At 46.6% G+C, this 21,254-nt stretch overlaps 2 protein-coding genes across 9 annotated transcripts in view; both read right to left on the reverse strand.

Annotated features, from left to right (window-relative positions):
* Dnah10 (dynein axonemal heavy chain 10) overlaps nucleotides 1-16,644 on the reverse strand; it is a 133,112-nt gene extending 116,468 nt beyond the window's left edge. For 5 of the 7 annotated variants that reach the window (XR_007592553.1, XR_007592555.1, XR_007592554.1 and 2 more), the window contains exons 1-6: nucleotides 16,399-16,644; nucleotides 15,041-15,124; nucleotides 7,398-7,498; nucleotides 6,455-6,563; nucleotides 5,366-5,481; nucleotides 4,350-4,566 (exon numbers count right to left, since the gene is read on the reverse strand). Coding sequence is in view for 4 of the 7 variants with exons in the window: in XM_050146560.1 (XP_050002517.1) it covers nucleotides 4,350-4,566; nucleotides 5,366-5,481; nucleotides 6,455-6,563; nucleotides 7,398-7,498; nucleotides 15,041-15,124; nucleotides 16,399-16,612 (841 nt within the window). In the remaining 3 variants the exon portion in view is untranslated. The remainder of the gene's footprint in view (nucleotides 1-4,349; nucleotides 4,567-5,365; nucleotides 5,482-6,454; nucleotides 6,564-7,397; nucleotides 7,499-15,040; nucleotides 15,125-16,398) is intronic. The other 2 variants (XM_050146558.1, XM_050146559.1) reach the window with 2 other exon arrangements.
* A 657-nt stretch (nucleotides 16,645-17,301) lies between these two features.
* Nucleotides 17,302-21,254, reverse strand: part of Atp6v0a2 (ATPase H+ transporting V0 subunit a2) — a 29,455-nt gene continuing 25,502 nt past the window's right edge. For both annotated transcript variants that reach the window (XM_050146567.1, XM_050146568.1), the window contains exon 20: nucleotides 17,302-20,013. In XM_050146567.1, the coding sequence (XP_050002524.1) occupies nucleotides 19,908-20,013 (106 nt within the window). In that variant the 3' untranslated portion in view covers nucleotides 17,302-19,907. The remainder of the gene's footprint in view (nucleotides 20,014-21,254) is intronic.

Here is a 21,254-nt window from a genome sequence, read left to right on the forward strand (position 1 = left end):
CAAAAAAAAAAAAAAAATAAATAAATAAAAAGAACCCCCCCCCCCCAAAAAAAAAGCAGTGAGGATGAATGGGCTCGTCTCAGTACCAAACAGAGCGACAAGCAAGGAAAGCTCCAGACTGAGGAACACTTCAGGCACGTAAAACACCAGAGCCAGGGAGATGCCTCCACAGGCTAAAGTGCTTGCCATACAAGCTTAAGGACATAGTTCCCATCTCTGGAACTCCTATATGAGCCAAGAACATGCCCGGAATCCCAAGGCGGAGACAGGCGATCCCTGGGGCTCAGTGACCAGCAAGGCTAGACTGGTGACGACTGAGAGACACTGTATCAAAAAAGAAACTAAAGGAAGCCTAAAGAACGCATCTGTACACACAGGTGTGCCCACACCCCACCAACACACACAGCTACACCCCCCACCCACAGGAACTTAAGAAAAGAGTGGATTCTCTAGAGCTTTGGTCCCACATCACCGGCTCTCCTGGCTAAACACTCTGTCACCTTTCCTTGGCTGGGTCCCTAAACATGAGCACCCAGTTCAACTCCACTCCCTCACTCGCCAGCCTCTTGCGTCCTTGGGCCCTGCTTGCCACATCTGCTTCCCATTACCCCAGGCTCTGGAACTCAGGTAAGGGGAAGGGATCAGGCGGGTACTGCCCACCCGACGATCCCTGACAGTGGGTCACCTGAATGCCACAGCAGGGGCTGCATGAGACCCAATGCTACCTCCTCTAGGCAGCCCCCATGATTTCCCCACGCTCTAGTGTAGACCTCACCAGCTTGCGGAGCTCCACGTTCTACTACTGTTGGGCGTGCCTGGGGATGCCCAGTGGCCACAAGGATTCCACCATCGTACTTCTAAACAAGTCCGTTTCCAGCGAACTTAAAAATGAGCATTACTGGGCTGGGGATGCGGTTCAGTGGGGAGGGCTCTCGCTTAGCGTGTGCACAGCCCAGGGGTCAAGCCCCAGGACTGGCAGTATATGTCTGTAATCTGAGCACGTGTGAAGTAGAGGCGGGAGGATCCGAAACTGAAAGTCATGCTCACTCAGCTCTATGCAAGTGATCTGGACTACAGGACCCCTTATCTTAAAAACAAACAACATTTGGGCATTGGGGTGGGTGCTTTTAATCCCAGCACTGAGAGGGTAGACGTAGGTGGATCTCTACGAGTTCCAAACCAGTCTGGGATACATAGCGAGACCCTGTCTCAAAAAAAGGGGAGAGTGGCTGAGAGAGATGAGACTGCTCAGTCTTTAAGAGCTGCTTTTCCACCATCCCACTAAAATCAGGAACAAGACAAGGATGTCCACTCTCTCCATACCTCTTCAATATAGTGCTTGAAGTTCTAGCAATAGCAATAAGACAACATAAGGGGATCAAGGGGATTCGTATTGGAAAGGAAGATGTTAAGCTTTCGTTATGTGTAGATGATATGATAGTATACATAAGCAACCCCAAAAACTCTACCAAAGAACTCCTACAGCTGATAAACACCTTTAGTAGTGTGGCAGGATACAAGATCAACTCCAAAAAATCAGTTGCCTTCCTATACACTAAGGATAAGGAAACAGAGAGGGAAATCAGAGAAGCATCACCTTTCACGATAGCCACAAAGAGCATAAAATATCTTGGGGTAACCCTGACCAAGGAAGTGAAAGATCTATTTGACAAGAACTTCAAGTCTTTGAAGAAAGAAATAGAAGAGGACACCAGAAAATGGAAGGATCTCCCTTGCTCTTGGATTGGGAGGATCAACATAGTAAAAATGGCAATTCTACCAAAAGCAATCTATAGATTCAATGCAATCCCCATCAAAATCCCATCAAAATTCTTCACAGATCTGGAGAAGACAATAATCAACTTTATATGGAAAAACAAAAAACCCAGGATAGCCAAAACAATCTTATACAATAAAGGAACGTCTGGAGGCATTACCATCCCTGACTTCAAACTCTATTACAGAGCTACAGTATTGAAAACAGCTTGGTATTGGCATAAAAACAGAGAAGTCGACCAATGGAATCGAATAGAAGACCCTGACTTTAACCCACAAACATATGAACACCTGATTTTCGATAAAGGAGCTAAAAGTATACAATGGAAAAAAGAGAGCATCTTCAACAAATTGTGCTGGCAAAACTGGATGTCAATCTGTAGAAGAATGAAAATAGACCCATATCTATCACCATGCACAAAACTCAAGTCCAAGTGGGTGAAAGACCTCAATATCAGTCCAAACACACTGAACCTGATTGAAGAGAAAGTGGGAAGTACTCTAGAACACGTGGGCACAGGAGACCACTTCCTACGTATAACCCCAGCAGCACAGACAGTAAGGGCCTCATCGAATAAATGGGACCTCCTGAGACTGAGAAGCTTCTGTAAAGCAAAGGACACTGTCGCTAAGACAGAAAGGCAACCCACTGACTGGGAGAAGATCTTCACCAACCCCTCAACTGACAAAGGTCTGATCTCCAAAATATATAAAGAACTCAAGAAACTAGACCGTAAAAGGCTAATCAACCCAATTATAAAATGGGGCACTGAGTTGAACAGAGATCTCTCAACAGAAGAAGTTCAAATGGCCAAAAGACACCTAAGGTCATGCTCAACTTCCTTAGCGATCAGGGAAATGCAAATCAAGACAACTTTAAGATACCATCTTACACCTGTCAGAATGGCAAAAATCAAAAACACCAATGATAGCCTTTGCTGGAGAGGTTGTGGAGAAAGGGGTACACTCATCCATTGCTGGTGGGAATGCAAACTTGTGCAACCACTCTGGAAAGCAGTGTGGAGGTTTCTCAGGAAATTTGGGATCAACCTACCCATGGACCCAGCAATACCACTCTTGGGAATATACCCAAGAGAGGCCTTATCACACAACAAACGTATATGCTCTACTATGTTTATAGCAGCATTGTTTGTAATAGCCAGAACCTGGAAACAACCTAGATGCCCTTCAATTGAAGAATGGATGAAGAAAGTATGGAATATATACATATTAGAGTACTACTCAGCAGTAAAAAACAAGGACTTCTTGAAGTTTGCAGGCAAATGGATGGAAATAGAAAACACCATCCTGAGTGAGGTAAGCCAGACCCAAAAAGAGGAACATGGAATGTTCTCACTCATATTTGGTTTCTAGCCATAAATAAAGGACATTGAACCTATAATTCGGGTTCTTAGAGAAGCTAAATAAGAAGGAGAACCCAAAGAAAATCCTGAATATTTCTCCTGAATATTAAACTTCATCAGGCGATGAAAGGAGACAGAGACAGAGAACCACATTGGAGCACCGGACTGAAATCTCAAGGTCCAAATCAGGAGCAGAAGGAGAGAGAGCACAAGCAAGGAACTTAGGACCGGGAGGGGTGCACCCATACACTGAGACAATGGGGATCGGGAACTCACCAAGGCCAGCTGGCCTGGGTCTGAAAAAGCCTGGGTCAAAACTGGTCTCGCTGAACATAGCGGACAAGGAGGACTACTGAGACCTCAAGAACAATGGCAACGGGTTTTTGATTCTACTGGACCTAGTGGTTTTGTGGGAGCCTAGGCAGTTTCGTGGATGCTCACCTTACTAGACCTGGATGGAGGTGGGTGGTCCTTGGACTTCCCACAGGGCAGGGACCTTGATTACTCTTTGGGCTGACGAGGGGGGGGGGAATGGGAAGCAGTGGCGGGGAAGAGACAGAAATCTTCAATAAATAAATAAATTAATTTAAAAAAAAAAAAGAGCTGCTTTTCCAGAGGGCCTGAGTTAGATTCCCAGCACGGGCATAAGTCTCAGTGGCGTGAAACTTGAGTTCCAGGGGGTTCCAGCGCTCTCTTCTGGTGCCTGTGGTACTGCATGCAGACATACAGGCAAACACACACCCATACACATAAAATAATATGTTCAAAAATGCCATGAATTGTTGGGTGGTGGTGGTGCACGACTTTAATCCCAACACTTGAGAGGCAGAGTCAGGCAAATCTCTGAGTTCCAAGATGGCTAGGGCTACACAGAGAAATCCTGTCACAAAAAAAAAAAAAATGCACACACACACACAAAAAAAAAAAAAAGCCCCACAAATTAAGGCAGTTAAATCTCTGAGTTCGAGGCCAGCCTTGTCTACAGAGCGAGTTCCAGGACAGGCTCCAAAGCTACACAGAGAAACCTTGTCTCAAAAACAAAAACAAACAAACAAACAAAACCGCTTCCAAAACAAAAACAAAAAAAAATAAAAAGAAAAGAAATCACAAATTCAAACAAACAAACAAAGCCTTCTGAACTTTTGCATTGTTTTCCTAAGAATTTTTGGTTCTTCACAGATGGGGAGGGGAGGGGCAGAGCAGACCGACCTTCCAGCTGCTGCATGGTCCTTAGGATGTTGTTCGCAAACTTCTGAAGATTCATTAGGAACTCATCGCGTATCAGCTGGATGCTGTGGTACTCCACCGTTTCCCCGGCTATGCTGGGCAACTCTGACGTGTCGTAAGAAGACTCTTGGGTTTCTGCAGCTGTTCCCAGGCCCGTCTCCGACTTGTGCTGATTGAACGACAGCGCGGGCATGAAAACCTGCAAATGCACAGCCATTCGTGTGGTTAAATCGCGCTGGCGTCTCCAGCTGCCTGTCAGGTTGGCAGATGTGCAAGCCGGCACTGGGCACCCCTGGATGCTCAACATTCAGGAGGCCGAAACAGGAGGAGTGCCGTTCAAGGCAGCCTGGGCTACAAATTGAGACAAGAAGGATTTTGTCACTACAAAGGTCTCCCCAATTTGCTGGCTATATAACGGTTGGCCAATTAGAATGAATTTTGCTTTGCCCTGCGGTTATTATTTTAAAATTTTTATTTATTTATTTTGTATACAGTGTTCTGCCTGCGTGTATGCCTGTATGCCAGTAGGGGGCACACCAGATATCATTTAGATGGTTGTGAGTTACCATGTGGTGGCTGGAATTGAACTCAGGACCTCTGACAGAACAGCCAGTGAGTGCTGTTAACCTCTGAGCCATCTCTCTAGCCCTGAGGTTATTTTATAATGAACAACTTGATCTTCTTTAAGCAGCCAGCATCTCTGTTCTCAGAAGACACAAGATTAAAAGGTGTCATCCAGAGGCCTGTGATCCAGCTGTGAACCCAGCACATGAGAGGCAGAGACAGGAGGACTGCCCATGAAGTCAAAGCCAGCCTGGGCTACAGAGTGAATTCCAGGCCACCTGAGCTATAGAAAAAAAGACGCTGTCTTAAAACAAGCAGAGGTTACCAAGTGAACGAGCGCATACAGCTAGTGACCTCCTATCCCACAACTCTCCAAGGCTAAACCCTCTGGCCTTCTTTGGGAGCAGGGGACTGTCCTGGAGACCAACAGTTACCTGGCAGATGACGTCCCTCAGGAAGCGGAGCACTTGAGAGTTTATGATCCCGTACTCCATGGTCTCCGGCATCATTTCCATTGCTTCCTTCATGTCGCTGGCTTCAGGGATGGCCTCTAACCCGAGAGAGACCCAGGGAGTGGGGTTAGTGGGTGTCCCAGAGTCTCTCCCTCCTCTCATAGGCCCTGGTCACACCGTCAGAAGACGGGCTGATCTGAATTTAAGCAAACCCTGAGCAAATGAAACTAAACTACATCTCACTGGACTTTTAAGCTGTTTTTTTGTTTTGTTTTGTTATGTTTTTTTTTTTTTTTTTGGTTGTTGGAGTCAGGGTTTCTCTATGTAGCCCTGGCTGTCCTGGAACTCGATTTGTAGACCAAGCTGGCCTGAAACTCACAGAGATCCACTAGCCTCTGCCTTCCTAGTGCTGGGAGTAGAGGCATGTGCCACCACCGCCCGGGGGAGTTGTTGAAAGACTCTGGGGTTTTAAAACTGTACCGTACTTTACACTATAGTATTAACAAGGTATCTTGGGGACAAGAAATTGAAAGGTTCTATTTTAAAAGTTATCTGTTTAGGAGCTGGCGAGACGGCTCAGCCAGTAAGAGCACTCACTGCTCTTGCAGGGGATGTGAGTAGAGTTCCCAGCATCCCCTTGTTCTCACAACCACCTTTAACTCCAGTGCCGGGAGAGTCAGTGCCTTCTTCTGATGTCTATGGGCCCCAGGCATGCATACGGTGCATGTAAACATGCATACACATAAAATAAAAAGAAATCTTAGAACACACATACGGCTCAGCTTTAGGGTTGAAGAGATGGCTCAGTGGTCCAAGCACTTGCCAGACACGCACGACAACAAGGGTTGGTATCCCTGGAAACCTGTGTAAATGCCAGGTGGATGTGCGGCCCGCTGTAATTCTAGCCGTGGAAGGTAGAGAAAGGGGGATGCCCAGAGCAAGGCGGCTAATAAGACTAGTCATGTCAGCTTCCTCTGTGCCCAATGTCAACCTTGCCTGCCGCACGCATATGCCCCTCCACATGTACGTGTTACCCCCCCCCACACACACACACACAGACAGCCAAGGTACCTTTTGTGCTTCTGAGGAAGAACACCACGGTCTGTTCCAGAAACTCCTCTGGGATGGGGGTGCAGCTCACATGCAAGTCCAGCCTGTTGATGATGCGCTTCACGAACTTCTGAAATACACGAGTCACGGTTGGGCCGGCAGGTGCCTGCTCTGCAGAGCCCACTCTTCTCCAGCATGGAGGATCCCCTTCCGTTCTACAGCAGCCCCAAAAGAGCTACTGCGCATCCAGCCCCTGGGCCCTGAATCTGCAGCTTCTGCTAGGCAGCCCAGGGACAACCGAGAAGGCGACCTTAGGAGAGCTGGCAGCAGGCTGGGAGGGGTGGGGGCCCATTGAGAGAAACTGGCTGCCTCTGGCTAGTTGGTGGGTTTGTTGTTTCTGGGACTTTGGGAGGGCACCTTAAGTATTTCTTTTTAAAAGACTGTTTTCTTGGGATTGGAGAGAGGGTTCCGCAGTTAAGAGCACTGGCTGGTCTTCCCGAGGACCCAGGTGCAGTCCCCAGCACCCACGTGGTGGTTCACAACCACCTGTAACTCCAGTTCCAAGGTGTCCTGGCCTCTGAGGGCACCGGGCATGCATGTGGCGCACAGTCATACGTGCGGGCAAAACACCCACACAAATAAAATAATCAAATAGAATTTTCATATATAAACAAATGTTTGGGGTTTTTAAAGATTTCTTATTTTCCTGTGTATGAGTGCCTTGCCTGCATGCTTGTCCGTGTACCGTGTGAGCCACTATCTGTCTTCCTCCTTTCTCTGTCAGCCAACACTGCTGCTGGGAGTCCCTCAGCCGGTAAGGAATCTAAGGGTGTTCTGGGAAATCTCAACCCAAGATTCTGGCGTCCCTGCTCTAACACATGGTCTCACATGCTCAGTGCCTGTCACCCTGCCTTCTGAGCACCCCCTGAGCCACTCTGACAACAAGCTGGAGAGTAGGGCGCACCTTGCCCGATGGTTTGTCTGGGTGCTCGCTGTCGAAGTCATCATCATCCATATCAAACAGGGAGGGCGCTATGGAGTCGTTTCTCAGCTTCGAGTTCTTGCCTATAAAAACACAATGCAATGAGTTGAGATGGCCAAGGTTTCCCACCAGCCGGATGCCTTCGCGTGGTACCTCCTGTCCTCCATCATATGCTCTGCAAAGGACCGGAGTGTGGCTGGCAGGAGCCCACACACCCAAAATCCTCCCTGTGGCCCACAGGTATATATATCCTGGCTGTGGTGCCCAGCAGATGATTCCTCCGAGTTGGGGTATGCATGTGCATGTGTGTGTTAACCTTACACAAGGTTTATGAATAAGAGTCACAACTAGGGGTTCTAACTCAACAGTAAGACACTTGTCTAGTGCGTTCAAGGCCCTGAGCTCCATCTTCAACTCTGCAAAACGAACAGTCAGCTGTGGTGGTGTACAGGTCACCCAGCACTCCAGAGGTGGAGACAGAGGATCAAGAGTTCAAGGTCATCTTTGGCTACAGAATTCAAGGCCAGCCTGGGCTATAAGAGTGTCAGTCTCAAAAAATTAGAGATGATAGCTGAACTATTTCAGAGGTTAAGAGCACTTGCTGTTATTCGAGGGGACCTGGGTTTTGTTCCCAGTACCCACACGGCAGTTCACAACTGTCTGTCACTCCAGTTCCCTGTCTTCAGACACCCTCTACTGGATTCCACAGGCACTGCATACACATGGTGTGCATACACACATGCAGCTGCCAAAAACACGCTCACGGGTATGCTTGGTGTCACTGGAGGTAGTTAAAGCTGGGCTGGGGTAGTAAGAAGGCCGCTTGTTCATTCCCTGACCACCCAGACTCCCAAAATAACCACACAGAAACTGTATTGATTAAATCACTGTTTGGCCTATTAGCTCTAACTTCTTATTGGCTAGCTTTTACATCTTAATTTGGCCCATTTTCATTATTTTATATTTTACCTCAAGGCTCATGGCCTACCAGCAATGTTCCAACCATGTCTGTCTCCGGTGGTGGCTCCATGGCTTCTCCTGACTCTACCTTCTTTCTCCCAGCATTCAGTTTAGTTTTCCCCGCCTAGCTCTGCTCTACCCTATCACAGGCCCAAAACAGCTTCTTTATTAACCAATGGTTTCCACAGCACACAGAGGGGAAATCCCACATCAGGCTGGGGTTGAGATGATGAATGGCTCAGTTGGGAAAGTGTTTCCAGTATAAGCCTGAGGACCCGAACTCCAGCACTGTAGAAAGGCAGGTGTGGGGGCACATGTTTGCAATTCCAGCACTGGGGAGGCTGAGACAGAAGGGCCACTGTGGCTCACTGGCCAGCCTAGCCTAGTAGGTGAGTTCCAGGACAGTGAGAGATCTTGTCTCTGAGAACACGGCAGACAGCTCCAGAGGAAGGACACCTAAGGTTATCCTGTGGCCTCCATAGGTGCATGTGAACATATGTAATTTTATATGCACGCATGCACAGCACGCTTACCTGCATGGGTGCATGTGAATGTACACAGTTTTATATGCACGCATGCACAGCATGCTTACCTGTGTGGGTGCAAGTGTGCATATACACACCAATAAACAAACTGTTAGTACTGAGTTTTATGCAGCATGAATAATAAAAACCCAGAGACAGATATTGGGGTCCATCCTGAAGATCAGAAAAGCAAAGCAGCCAGCCACTAGAGAGCTGTCATCGCTATGAAATCTTCAGACTGAAAGAGAAAGTTCCTTCTCATCACACTTTACATTCCTCCCTAGTGCTGGGATTAAAGGCATGCACCACCATCACCAGGCCTCTATGGCTAACTAGTGTGGCTGCTGGGATTAAAGGTGTGTGTCACCACTGCCTGCCCTGTATGGATGACTAGTGTGGCAGTTTTGCATTCTATTTTTCAGGCAAGCTTTATTTATTAAAATACAAATGAAATATCACTACATTTTCCCTTTCTGTCTAAAATTTTAAAAGGAAGGCTATACTAATATAAGAAAACTACATAAAATAAATACAGTAACTATATATAAATATATTCAGGCAATAAATACATCATCAATGTCTAGTCCATTTGCATTTAACAAATTCAGAGAAAATTCACCATATCTATCCTACCTTGGTGAGCCCAAAGTCTTGTACCTAATTTACTTTCTGTCATAACGTGCTTTCTGTGTCTGGCAAACAAGGAAAACTATAACTTTTTAGTCTTTAACTCTCTCAGAGACCCAAGAAGGAAATAATATTAACTGAGTAAGCAGGAAGTGTGAACAGGCAACTTCTAAAAAGTGAGAAATGACAAAACAGCTGGCTGCCTGGACAATCACCCAATGTTGGGCGTCCATCTTCAACCGACAGGCCTGGACAGACTTTTCTGTAAAGCAGGATATTCTCAAAGGCTGCCCCTCCTTGTCTGGACAATGTTTGACAGTCACTCTCTTCTGTGTCCTGCTTGTCCAATTAAGACAGCACACTGTCAGCAGTTGAGGCAAGGGCATTTTCTTGCCACAAAGAAAGTAAACTCCACATGGAGTTTCTTCAATGCCTGTTATCTCCTCTGAAGTAGATTGGTGCTGCCAGGAGCAAACATGTCTGATTGTAATAAAAAAAAAAAACTTATGTGATTAAAACATCTTAAATGTCATATTCTGTAGATCTCTGAAGTGTTTGAAAAATGACCTGTCTAAAATATATCTTTGTTTGACCTGGCAAATATACCTAATGTGACTATAAGTTCAATTATAATAGGTGGACAGAATCGTAATTGTAATCCGCCTTTCCTGACTTATTTGCATCAGGATAGAATGTAGGGACATTATTGGTGTGTTCCATACAATGAGGGGAAGGATCCAATTAGTTCTCTTTATAAGTCGAATTTTCTTGCTGTCAGGACAGTTGTTGCTAATCCCTTCCCCCAAAATTACTACAAACTCTTTGCCAGTGTTCACTTTCTTCCCATCATTTGTCAATTTCATCACTATTTAAAGGCACTATAATTTCTGCTGGGTCTATTCCTGCTAATTGACAAAGTATCAATTTTCCTTTTAGAATTAACTCAGAGAGATTTTCCACATAAATTTTTAACTTTTTACTCAGTTTATGTGGTTAAAAAGATCCATTCTAGCTGGGCGATGGTGGCGCATGCCTTTAATCCCAGCACTCAGGAGGCAGAGGCAGGCGGATCTCTGTGAGTTCGAGGCCAGCCTGGTCTACAGAGCTAGTTCCAGGACAGGCTCCAAAGTCACAGTGAAACCCTGTCTCGAAAAACCAAAAAAATAAATAAATAAATAAATAAATAAATAAATAAATAAATTGAAAAAATCCATTCTAAAATAACATCTTCCTTCTACATTAAAATTCCTGTAGGGGAATATTTGGATGGCAACATGACCAGACTGCTGTTAAGATTCAGATCCACACAATCCACATGTACCTACTGCACTTTCTCTTCAATCAAAGCCAATTCTCTCTCAGCTTTGACTGATAATTCCCTGGGACTATTTAAGTCCTTGTTACCATCTAAGGTTTTGTTTAAATTAATCAGGTCATCAGGACCTAGTCCAATAGTGCACCATAGATGGGAAATGTCTCCAAGCAATCTTTAGAAGTCATTAAGAGTCTGCAATCGATCTCTCCTAATTTGTACCTTTTGGGATCTAATTTTTATAAACCTATTTTATAGCCTAAATAATTAATAGAATCTCCTCTTTGTATTTTTTTTTCAGGAGTAATTTGTAATCCCTAGCAGGCAATTTTTTTTTTACTTCTTCAAACATTCTTTCTAATGTATCTATGTTTAAATCAAATAGCAAAATGCTGTCTGATGGAGGAGGGTCATCTTTCTATCTGTTGTTTCATTGGTTAACTAAAGAAACTGCTTGGCTTCTGATAGGGTAAAATTTAGATAGGCGGAGTAAACAGAACAGAATGCTGGGAGAAAGAAGCTGAGTCAGGGAGTTGCCATGATTCTCCCACTCCAGGCAGACTCAGGTTAAGATCTTTCCTGGTAAGCCACCTCGTGGGCTACACAGATTATTAGAAATGGGTTAGTTCAATATGTAAGAGCTAGCTAATAAGAGGCTGGAACTAATGGGCCAGGCAGTGTTTAAAAGAATACAGTTTCCGTGTAATTATTTCGGGTAAAGCTAGCCGTGCAGGCGACTGGGTGCAGGGAAAGTAGCCCACCGCGCATAACACAACATAGTGGCGCCCAGACGTGATGGGCTAAATCCACTTAAAAACCTGAGAGAGCTTAATTTTAAACAGAGAAAAAACAGAGTTTAACGCAGAGTTTTGCTCTTTGTTGGTACAACAGCTGTCCACGTAATGATAAACTAGAGATTCAGGAAATTGCTTTCATATAATTTCCAATGGCTTGACTCGTAAAATATTGGCACAGGATAGGCTTATTTAACATTCCTATGGGAAAACCTTCCGTTGATATCTTTTAGCAGGCAGAAATTATTATAAGAAAGCTCTGTGAAGGCAAATTTTTCTGTCTTTTTCTTGTAAAATCTTTTAAAACAATAACTATAAGAGGCCATCCTCTAAGCAATAGAGAAGGCAGAGGAATTCCAGACTGTAAAGAGTCCATTGGCTGAATGACCTTATTAACAGCTCTTAGATCTGTTACCATTCTCCATTTTCCAGATTTCTTTTTAACAACAAATACAGTATAATTCCAAGGGCTGGTTGGTTCTTCAATATGTTGAGCATCTAGTTGCTCCTGTGCCAACTGTTCCAAAGCCTGCAGTTTCTCTGTTGTTAAAGGCCATTGCTTAACCCACACAGGTCTGTCTATCAACCATTTTATAGGTAGGGCTGTTGGTGCCTTTGAAATATCAGCAGCTGTCATGCCCTGTTCTTGTACAACCTGAATGATCGGTGACTGTTCCCAGAAACATACATTAATTTATGGCTTTTTTCTAAGATTGGGAGAATGTTAATCTGAATATTCCATTGCTGTAACAAATCTTGTCCCCACAAATTCATTGCTATATTAGCTACATATGGTTTCAATATTCCTCTCTGACCCTCTGGCCCCATACATTCAACACATCTCGTGCTCTGCTTTACCTGAGATAAAGTTCCAATCCCTAAAATCTGAACATTTACATCCTGAAGAGGTCAATTTGGATGCCAAGATTCTGATGTTATACCCATACCTTTGTCTACCAGACTGCCAATGACATCATTTATTTGTATTTTTAATTTTGGTCTTTGTTCATTTATCTAACTTTGCCAAGATCCTCACTTTATGATTTCTCCTGATTTTTTTGTTCTCTCTTCTATAACTGTTCTGTTATCCAGAGCAGTATGGTTTCTTACAATAGGCGTTAGGTTCTTTAATTGCTCTGGAAAGGAGTTTCCTCTACAATGGCAGGAAATGACTAAACCAAATTTGGCATAGAGGCCTGAGAGAAGGCCCCTCACAGAGTTTCCCAATGGCAAAGGACGAACATGAGTATTCCTCCTTGACCTACAATTCAATAGTCCAATACCTTTGCTGTACCTTCTGCATAATCCAGAAGGGAGGGGCCTTCTGTGTGGTTTACTCTTAGAAAAAAATTGTTTCTAGGAATGCCCTGTCTACAATCCCTCTTAAGGTGACCTTATTTGCCACAGTTATAACTTTTGACATTTTGATGTTTCCTCGACCCTCTGGAAATCGCCTCTCCTATCCATGTATCATCATGTCATGAGGTTCAATATTAATTGTATCTCAAATCCATTCCTCCAAAGGTGTTGACCTTGCCTTTACTAGCCTAATTATCCTTTTGCATAGAGAATTACCATTTTCAAAAGTCAGAGATTCGACTCTTATTTGTTTATTTACTGAAGTCGATCTTTATAAGAAATCTGCAAAGGCTTCCTTTGGGCTCTGTATAACTTTAGTAAATGACTCAATTTTCTTTACTATTTCTCCACTTCTTTCCCGAGCATTCAAAGCTGCTGCATGGCATAAACCCAGAGTGTGGTCATCACATATAGCCTGCCTTTCTATAGTAGCATAATCTCTTTCTCCAAGAATTTGATCTTGGGAGATTTCCCTACCTCTAGCTTTACTCCGTTGTTCAATAGTCTCAGCCTCTTCTCTGAAACAGTTATTTCATTGTAATTGTGGACCAGGCTCTGAAACAGCTTTAACTAAATCTTTTACCTAAACTTTCTCTTTTACCTAATTCCTCCCTTTAAGAATTCCCAGTTGTCTTACCAAACTTACCAAAGACATAGATGAAGACATGAGGCTTATTGCTACTGAGTAGAACAGTAAAAGCTTGACTGGATTTCAAGGTAGCTACCTAGTTTTGGCAGTAGGGCAAGAAAGGGTTCAGAGAGAGCCTGCAACATACAGCTGGGAAGAGAGTGGCTATAATCTCAGGTGAGGTGATTTAGTGACAGAGTCTGTGAGAGAGAGAGAGAGAGAGAGAGAGAGAGAGAGAGAGAGAGAGAGAGAGAGAGAGAGAGAGAGAGAGAGAGAGGTCTGAAAAACACACAGGGGATTTTGGGAAAAGCATGAGTGGCCGAGAGCTGCCTGAAGGAAGAACCAGTCAGTCTAGGGCCAGCGAGTCCTGTGGCGTTTAGAGCCCAGGTGCTTCTGGAGTTTGGGTGGCAACTGGAGACTGTTTTGGAGAGGCTACAACAGAAAAAGCCCAAACTTACTCAGAGACTTGGGGGGAAAAGAAAAGAAAGTCTAGCTGGGTAGGGCTGGAGCCCCATGTGAAGCTCTAGCCTGTGCCAGTGGCTTCTTCACGAATTCATACCCCAAATGCTGGGTACCAAATGTAACATGAATAATAAAATGCCAGAGACATTTGAACCCAGAGATATTGGGTTCAACCTGAAGATCAGGAACGCAAAGGCAGCCAAGCCACTAGAGAGCTCTTAACTCTTTGAAATCTTCAGCCTTATATTCCTCTCTAGTGCTGGGATTAGAGGCGTGCACCACCACCACCACCACCACCACCACCTGGCCTTTATGGCAAACTAGTATGGCTGCTGGGATTAAAGGTGTGTGTCACTGCTGCCTGGCCTGTATGGCTGGCTAGTGTGGCTGTTTTGCATTCTATTCTTCAGGCAAGCTTTATTTATTAAAATACAAATGAAATATTACTACAGTTTTATGCTATGGGTTTTGTTCCTTTGCTTTTTAAAAGTAGCCCAGGCTAGATCAAACTTACTACTGAGGCCTTGTCTTAAAAAAGAAAGAAAAAAAAAGAATCCCTATTTTGTTCCTAAATTTGACCAACACACACATACACACAACACACACACACGCACACGCGCACGCGCACACACACGCACGCGCACACACAAGCACTGCCTCAATCTTTGCCTGGGTAAGGGAAGTGGCAGTGTAAGTCCAGATGAGGACTAGTGTACCCACAAGCCAAGGGATGCCAGTGGCAGCAGCAGCTGAATGAGGTAAGGTGGGGTCTTCCCTAAAGCTTCCAGAGAGGTATGACCCTGGGGACACCTCGGGCCTCTGGGCCTGAGATATTTCTGCTGTTTTCTGCTGTTCTATTAAGGCCGTGTGACAGTAGTTCAGGGACCCTAGTGTACATATCCACCAACAGCTCCACAGACCCCCGTGTAGAAGTGGCTTCTGTCCCTCCAGACACTCACTTGTCACCTTATCGGGACCCTCTTCTTTCTGAGATTCAGTCTCATCTTCCTCTGCCTCCTCTTCAGAGACCACAGGAATTTCTTCTTTATGGATCCAGGATGGGGAAGAAAATACAAAATAATATTTTTCCCCAACGAGACAGTTGCCAAACCTTTGCTTTACGTGGAGCCAAAGGGTAGGGACACACCCCACATGGGTTCATAAATGTCACTGCAAAACATCATGGTGCTGAGGCCAGCATGGAAAATTGTGCCAGTTGAGAAGAGGGTTGAGGACACGCCTTTGCCGGTATGAGAGCGGCTTGGTCCACCACACCATAGCATGTTCTGCAGCACTGGGCGCAGTCTGGAGACTGTTCCAATGAACCCAGTGTGCCAGTGAGGCCTGCAAGCTCTGGGCTCCGGAGGTGGAAACAGAGGTTCAAGGCTAACTGCCCACTAATAGCAAGTTCAAGGCCAGTCTGGTCTCCACAACGCCCTGACTCAGAGATGCCCCAGGGGATGCTTTGAAGTGAGACCCAATCACTGTGGAGTGAAGGCACCCAGGCAGGTGGCTGCAATAGCTGCAGTAAGAGCAGACCCAGCAGGAGACAATCGCCTGCTGCTGGACCTCTTAGAGACTGCAAGAAATTAAGGTCGTGGTGCAGGGTTTTTGCTTTCTAAATATGTACAGAATCCCACTACTGTATCTGGAAATCTGTGCTTTTATTTGTTTGCAATAAATGGGCCTCACCCAGAGGCCCGGGATAATGTGTTCAGATTCAAAGTTCCACTTGGGGAAGAAAATAAAAGCCGGGATGGTTAGATTCTAGTGCGGCTGAGGCAGGAGAGCTGAGAGTTTGAGGGCACCTTGAGCTGCACGGTGAATTCCAGGCCAGACTGGGCTATGAGCCCCTGTCTCGCAGTGTAATAAATGATGAAGATAAGGTAAATGAGAGCAGGGCGCAGTGTGTCCTGACGCTAGGTCCCTCCCGCTCTAATCTCTCTCTCCCTTTCCTGCCTCTCGCTGGCTGTGGAGTTCCGGTGATCCTGAGCTTGCCATGGTCCTCGGGCGATCCTACCTCAGCAGGGATTGCAGTCAGGCGGCACTTCGGCCTGCTGCCGCTTTTTAGAGTAGGGGGCTAGGCATGGAAGGTGAGCTCCCCTGAGCCTCTGCAGATCCTGGCCTTGGGACCCTCCCGCTGAGAGGCTTCTTACAGGACAAGAGATTCTGGGCCTCCTCTGTGTCCCCAGCAGATGTGCAACACAGCGCCGTTGAGAGTGAGGATAGCAACGCCTCCCTCTAAGGCCCCCGGGCGCATAGTAGGGCTAAATGCCAGCAGGGTGCTGACTGTAGGCTGGCCTTTGCCAAGGCTCACCAATCTCCACCTCCACCTCCTCGGGCACCAGGACGCGGTAGAAGAACAGCGTGGAGGCGCAGTCCTCGTCCGTTGCGTGGTTGAGGAAGTGAAGGATGAGGTCCTCCGCCTCACTGTCGTTGCGACTCAGCAGGTCCTCGAACAGTTTGGGGTTGGTGAGGCCGAAGGTCGTGTACACTCGGTCGCGCATCCACAGAACCCGCAAGTCGTCCATGGCGCAGACTTGAGCGGTGCAGGACGCGGGGAGGTCAGAGCCGGGAGCCGGGCGGCGTCCGTGGTAACGGCGCCCCTAGCAACGGGCACCTGGGCGACAGCGTAGGCGCTGGCAGCACCAGCGTGAGGCTGAAGGCCCTCCATTCTGCAGGTAGGAAAACTGAAGTGCAAGAAAGCTGGTTTCTGAGGCGTGACAAGGGCACGGCTCTGAGGCGGAGCCAGGCGGGACTAGAAGCAGTAAGCTGTTGATGCAAACCTACACTTAGTTGGGAAAAGAGAATCTCAATGAGGAATTACCAATATCAGATGGGCCTATAGAACCTTTTCTTGTTTGCTGGTGCTGGACTGACCGCTGAGCAAGCCCTGGGGAGCAAACCAGCGCTCAGTGCTCTCCTCCAGGGTCTTGCTTCAGTTCCTGCTGCAGCTTCTGCCCTTAATGATGGAGTATAACCTAGGATCAAATGAACCCTTTCTTCCCCAACGTGTTTTTGGCTGGTGTTTATCACAGCAACAGAAGCGAACCAAGCAGGACAGGCAGGAGGGACTGGTCTCAGTGATTAGGCGCTGTGAGAACACCTGTGTGTTCCAGGTAGGGCAAGGCGAACACCAGTGGGGCCCTAGAAATGGACTGGCTCTTCCTGGCATAGGGGGTTAGGGAACAGGATCACAAGAAAACAAGACACTGGCATCTCAAAAATATATTTTTATTTGTCACTAGCAAAAGGAAGTTCCATACTGACAGGAGATTAGTCCTTCATGAGTCTGCAGGACGCAGTCCTGACTGGCTCCCGTAGTTCCTGTGGATTTTGTGGTGTCCGAGCAGAGCCGGGCAGCTGCAGTCCTGGGGTGGAACAGACATCACTCCAAACTCCCGACTTAAAGCATCAGGACAGTTCTTAAGGTCTGCCTGGAGAGTACGGCATGCGAGCAACCCCAGATTAAAAACTTCAGTAGAGAAATAAACGGCTGAAGCTTTTTTTGGGTTTTTATTTCCCAAATGGGTCAAACTCTAAATCACAGCTTGATTCGCCAACCCCGTAAGTTATCAACAGATAGTCTACGGCCTATGCCAGAGCACTGGGCCTGAATGCCAGTACAGTACAGCTACTCCCAGTCAAGGCCAGCACTGCCTACCTGCAGTGCTAGCTGAGAGTCGAGGCAAGAGAGGTACAAGTCCAAGGCCTGCATAGGTGGCATTAAACATCTCGAAACATACAGACCATTCTAGAGCTGAGGCCAGGAGAGGACTTGGAGGGAAACGGAATCTGTCCCAGGCCCCATGGTGAGAGAGTCCAAGTGCTCAAACCCCTTTGCCTGCTTCTACTGGCCATATCCGGCCTCTCCACCAACTTCGGAAGCCTACGTGACGCAGTGAACACCTGAACAGACGGCATGGCTCTGCTGTGATAGGGAGGACGAACATCACACCACCCAGGCAGTTGCTTGCTTCCCTCTGTATGATGCCATCAATCATGTTTCCAGGGGGTTCACAAAAGGAGTAATTTGCCGGGCGATGGTGGCGCACGCCTTTAATCCCAGCACTCGGGAGGCAGAGGCAGGCGGATCTCTGTGAGTTCGAGGCCAGCCTGGTCTACAAGAGCTAGTTCCAGGACAGGCTCCAAAGCTACAGAGGAACCCTGTCTCGAAAAAAACAAACAAACAAAAAGAGTAATTTGTTTATGTAATTACACTCCGTATAACTCTGACAGACCTCGGCTGAGAAGCCACTCTCTCACCCCAGTAAGAGATGCTAGTTACTTGAAAAGTGGCCCCATCACAACTGCCAAGAAGGACAGTGAACATGGCCAAAACTGCATCTCCTGTCTTTATCCCTGGAATCAGTTATCTCTGTGAGGACCAGAGACCCTGGGGGACCAGTAACGAGAGTGACATTGTGGGAGTGACAACGGATCTGAGGAAGGGTAGGTTTAACACTGGGCAGCAGCACCTCATCCCAGCCGCAGTAGGCTTGGCATCACAGCTGCCAGGAAGCTGGCACACAGGGCACAGATGCTGGAGTTCACTGCCCACCAGTGCAGGCTCCGCTGCAGCTAAAAAGGAGTGACTTACAGTCCAGCTGCGGCACGGGCGGTTCACTGTCTCAGCAAGCAGGCCTCACAGAGTGGTGGGGCAGGGGGATGAACGGGACCTCTGCAGTAGCATGTGAGTCAAAATTTCAAGAGGGCAGAAACATGTTAGGTTCCCTTTTCTCTTTAGGATGCCATGTAGCCTTGACTGGCCTCAGGCTGACCACACAGCCAAGGGTAACCCCCCTGCCTCCACCCTCTGAGTGCTAGGAACACAAGGTGATTCTGGGGATCTGGCAACCAAGCCACATCCCAGCCGCAGACTTCTTTTCTGAAATACTTAATCTAAAACCAGTTAATGTAAAATGTGAGAATGAACAAATTTATGAGCCTATGACAGGGATCAGGGCTCTGCAGGGCTAAGTGACACAGGAGCAGGTGATCTCTGCTCAAGATGACGAATAAACAGATTGGTGAGAATTAGTTCTCAACTGACCTCAAGAGTTTTTACAAATTAAACTGTGGCCATCAGACCTTTATTTAGAATCACTGTGAAAGTAAAAAATTACACTGTCCCCAGCAGAAGCAAGGTCTCCGTGGCAAAATAGCTTCATTTGTTCTTTGCTACAAAAATACACATTACTTTCACCTGTCTTCTCTGCAGCCACACCGGGATTTAAGGCTCCGAACGTTCAACTGTCATGACTGGGCTGACAAAGGTAACGGGGCAGGGCTCTTGTAAGAACGAGCAGGAGAGCCATCTGCTGTGCTGTGCTGTGCTGTCCCTGTCCCTCCTGTGGCTCTGACAGCATCCAGGCAGACACACATTCTTGAGCCAGCAGGGTGCGGGGATCTGCTGATGGCCCAGCAGAATGTCTGAAGAAAACTATGGTATCTGACGTCTTCTCGTGATGGAACAACTCTGTGTTTTTTTAAAGTTGAAAGGGAATCAAGAATCTAAAAACAATTTTAGCTAGCCATTCAGCTGGCTTTTCTCCTCCAATTGTACACTTATTAAAAAAATATCTTTAATGTAATGTTGGCATAGCTTACATTTGCTCATAATAAAAACCAATGAAATTTCTGTGTCCGAAGTGGTGAGCTTTACAAAATCTTCAACACAAGGAGAGGTGTATCTCACAGAATCATTGGCTGAGTCGTAAGGCAATCATCGAGGGTGGAATTTTCCCGTCAGAAATCTGACTGGAGGGAATTGTGTAACATGATCATTTTCCATAGCCCTGAGAGCGGACGGCTGCAGCCATGTGATCATGCAATGTCATCGTCATTACAGAACTTGGAGGAGAGCAAACTGAAGGAGAAAGGAACAAATTTGGTGCCTGCACCAACGTAGAATTTGTTCTGAAATTCAACCCTACAAAAAGAAAAACAAATATGTATTAGAAACGCCATGCCTTCCCCACCATGGACTGCACACAGAACTGTGAGTGAAATGATGTTCCTAAGTTCTTTAAAGAAGAAGGTCCACCATAGACCTAGACAGACTGGACCGAGCTCCTTAGCTCTTCTATGCACACACTGGGATAAAATCTCCCCATTTCTTCGCATTCCTGTCATGAACATGTTCCCCTGTCATTCTCTCCCGAGTCCACACTGGCTTCCCCATCTAGCCAGGCTCCCATGTGTCACCTCAACACCCTGTCCCCTGCTCCCTCCACCCTAGGTGTCAGCTCCCATAACCAGACACAGGAAAAGACACCAGGACTCCCCTGTCACACTGGCTACCGGAACCTCAGAGCAGCAGCCAGGCACACATACTGAGTAGCGTTGAGAATACCCTGGAGGCTCAGGGGTACAGGCATGTGACACCAAGCCTAACAACCAGCGTTCAATCCCCAGGACACACAATAAAAAGACAACCAGCTCCTGCAAGTTGACTTCTGCCCCCACAACAAGGAAGGTACTAATCCAGAAGCCAGTGACACCTGCCAGTCCCAGTGTAAATAAAAGTGGGAACATACACACGCTGGGCATGGTGGCACCTGTCTGTAATCCCAGCACTCGGGAGGGAGGCAGTGGCAAGCAGATCTCTGAGCTTGAGGCCAGCCTGGTCTACACAGCAAGACCCTATCTCAAAAAAATAAAAACAATGACAATAACAAAAAGGGAGAACACACTATTGCATCACAGATAGAAATGTTCTTTTACTTGTGATAAATTGCATTGTGTTTCTAAACTGCTATTTCACAGCTAGGTGGGAGGAGCTAGCCATCATAAGCACTGCGTTTAGAAAGGGGTTTTACATACATGTATATTAGTTATTAACATGTGCACATGTGACTGTCAGGGGACAGCTGTTGGGCATCGGTTCTCTCCGTCCCCATGCAGGTCCTGCTGACTGAACTGGGCTTGGGAGCAGGTATCTGTACCCACTGAGCCTTCCTGCCAGTTCCTGCACCCTTTCAAAAGATTTATTATGCGTGTATAGCACTGCATGTCCTGTGTATGTGCACCCGAGTGCAGGTGCCTGCAGAGACCGGAGCACCCACTGGAAGCCTTATGCTGGAGTGACAGGAAGCCGTGAGGCACCTGATATGGGCGCTGGGAACTGAATGTGGGTCCTCTGAAAGTAGAGCTCACTCTCAGCCACGAGTC

Source organism: Alexandromys fortis, unplaced genomic scaffold (assembly GCF_014885135.2).
Source record: "Alexandromys fortis isolate MF-2015 unplaced genomic scaffold, M_Fortis_MF-2015_v1.1 scaffold_56, whole genome shotgun sequence".
Lineage (NCBI taxonomy): Eukaryota > Metazoa > Chordata > Mammalia > Rodentia > Cricetidae > Alexandromys > Alexandromys fortis.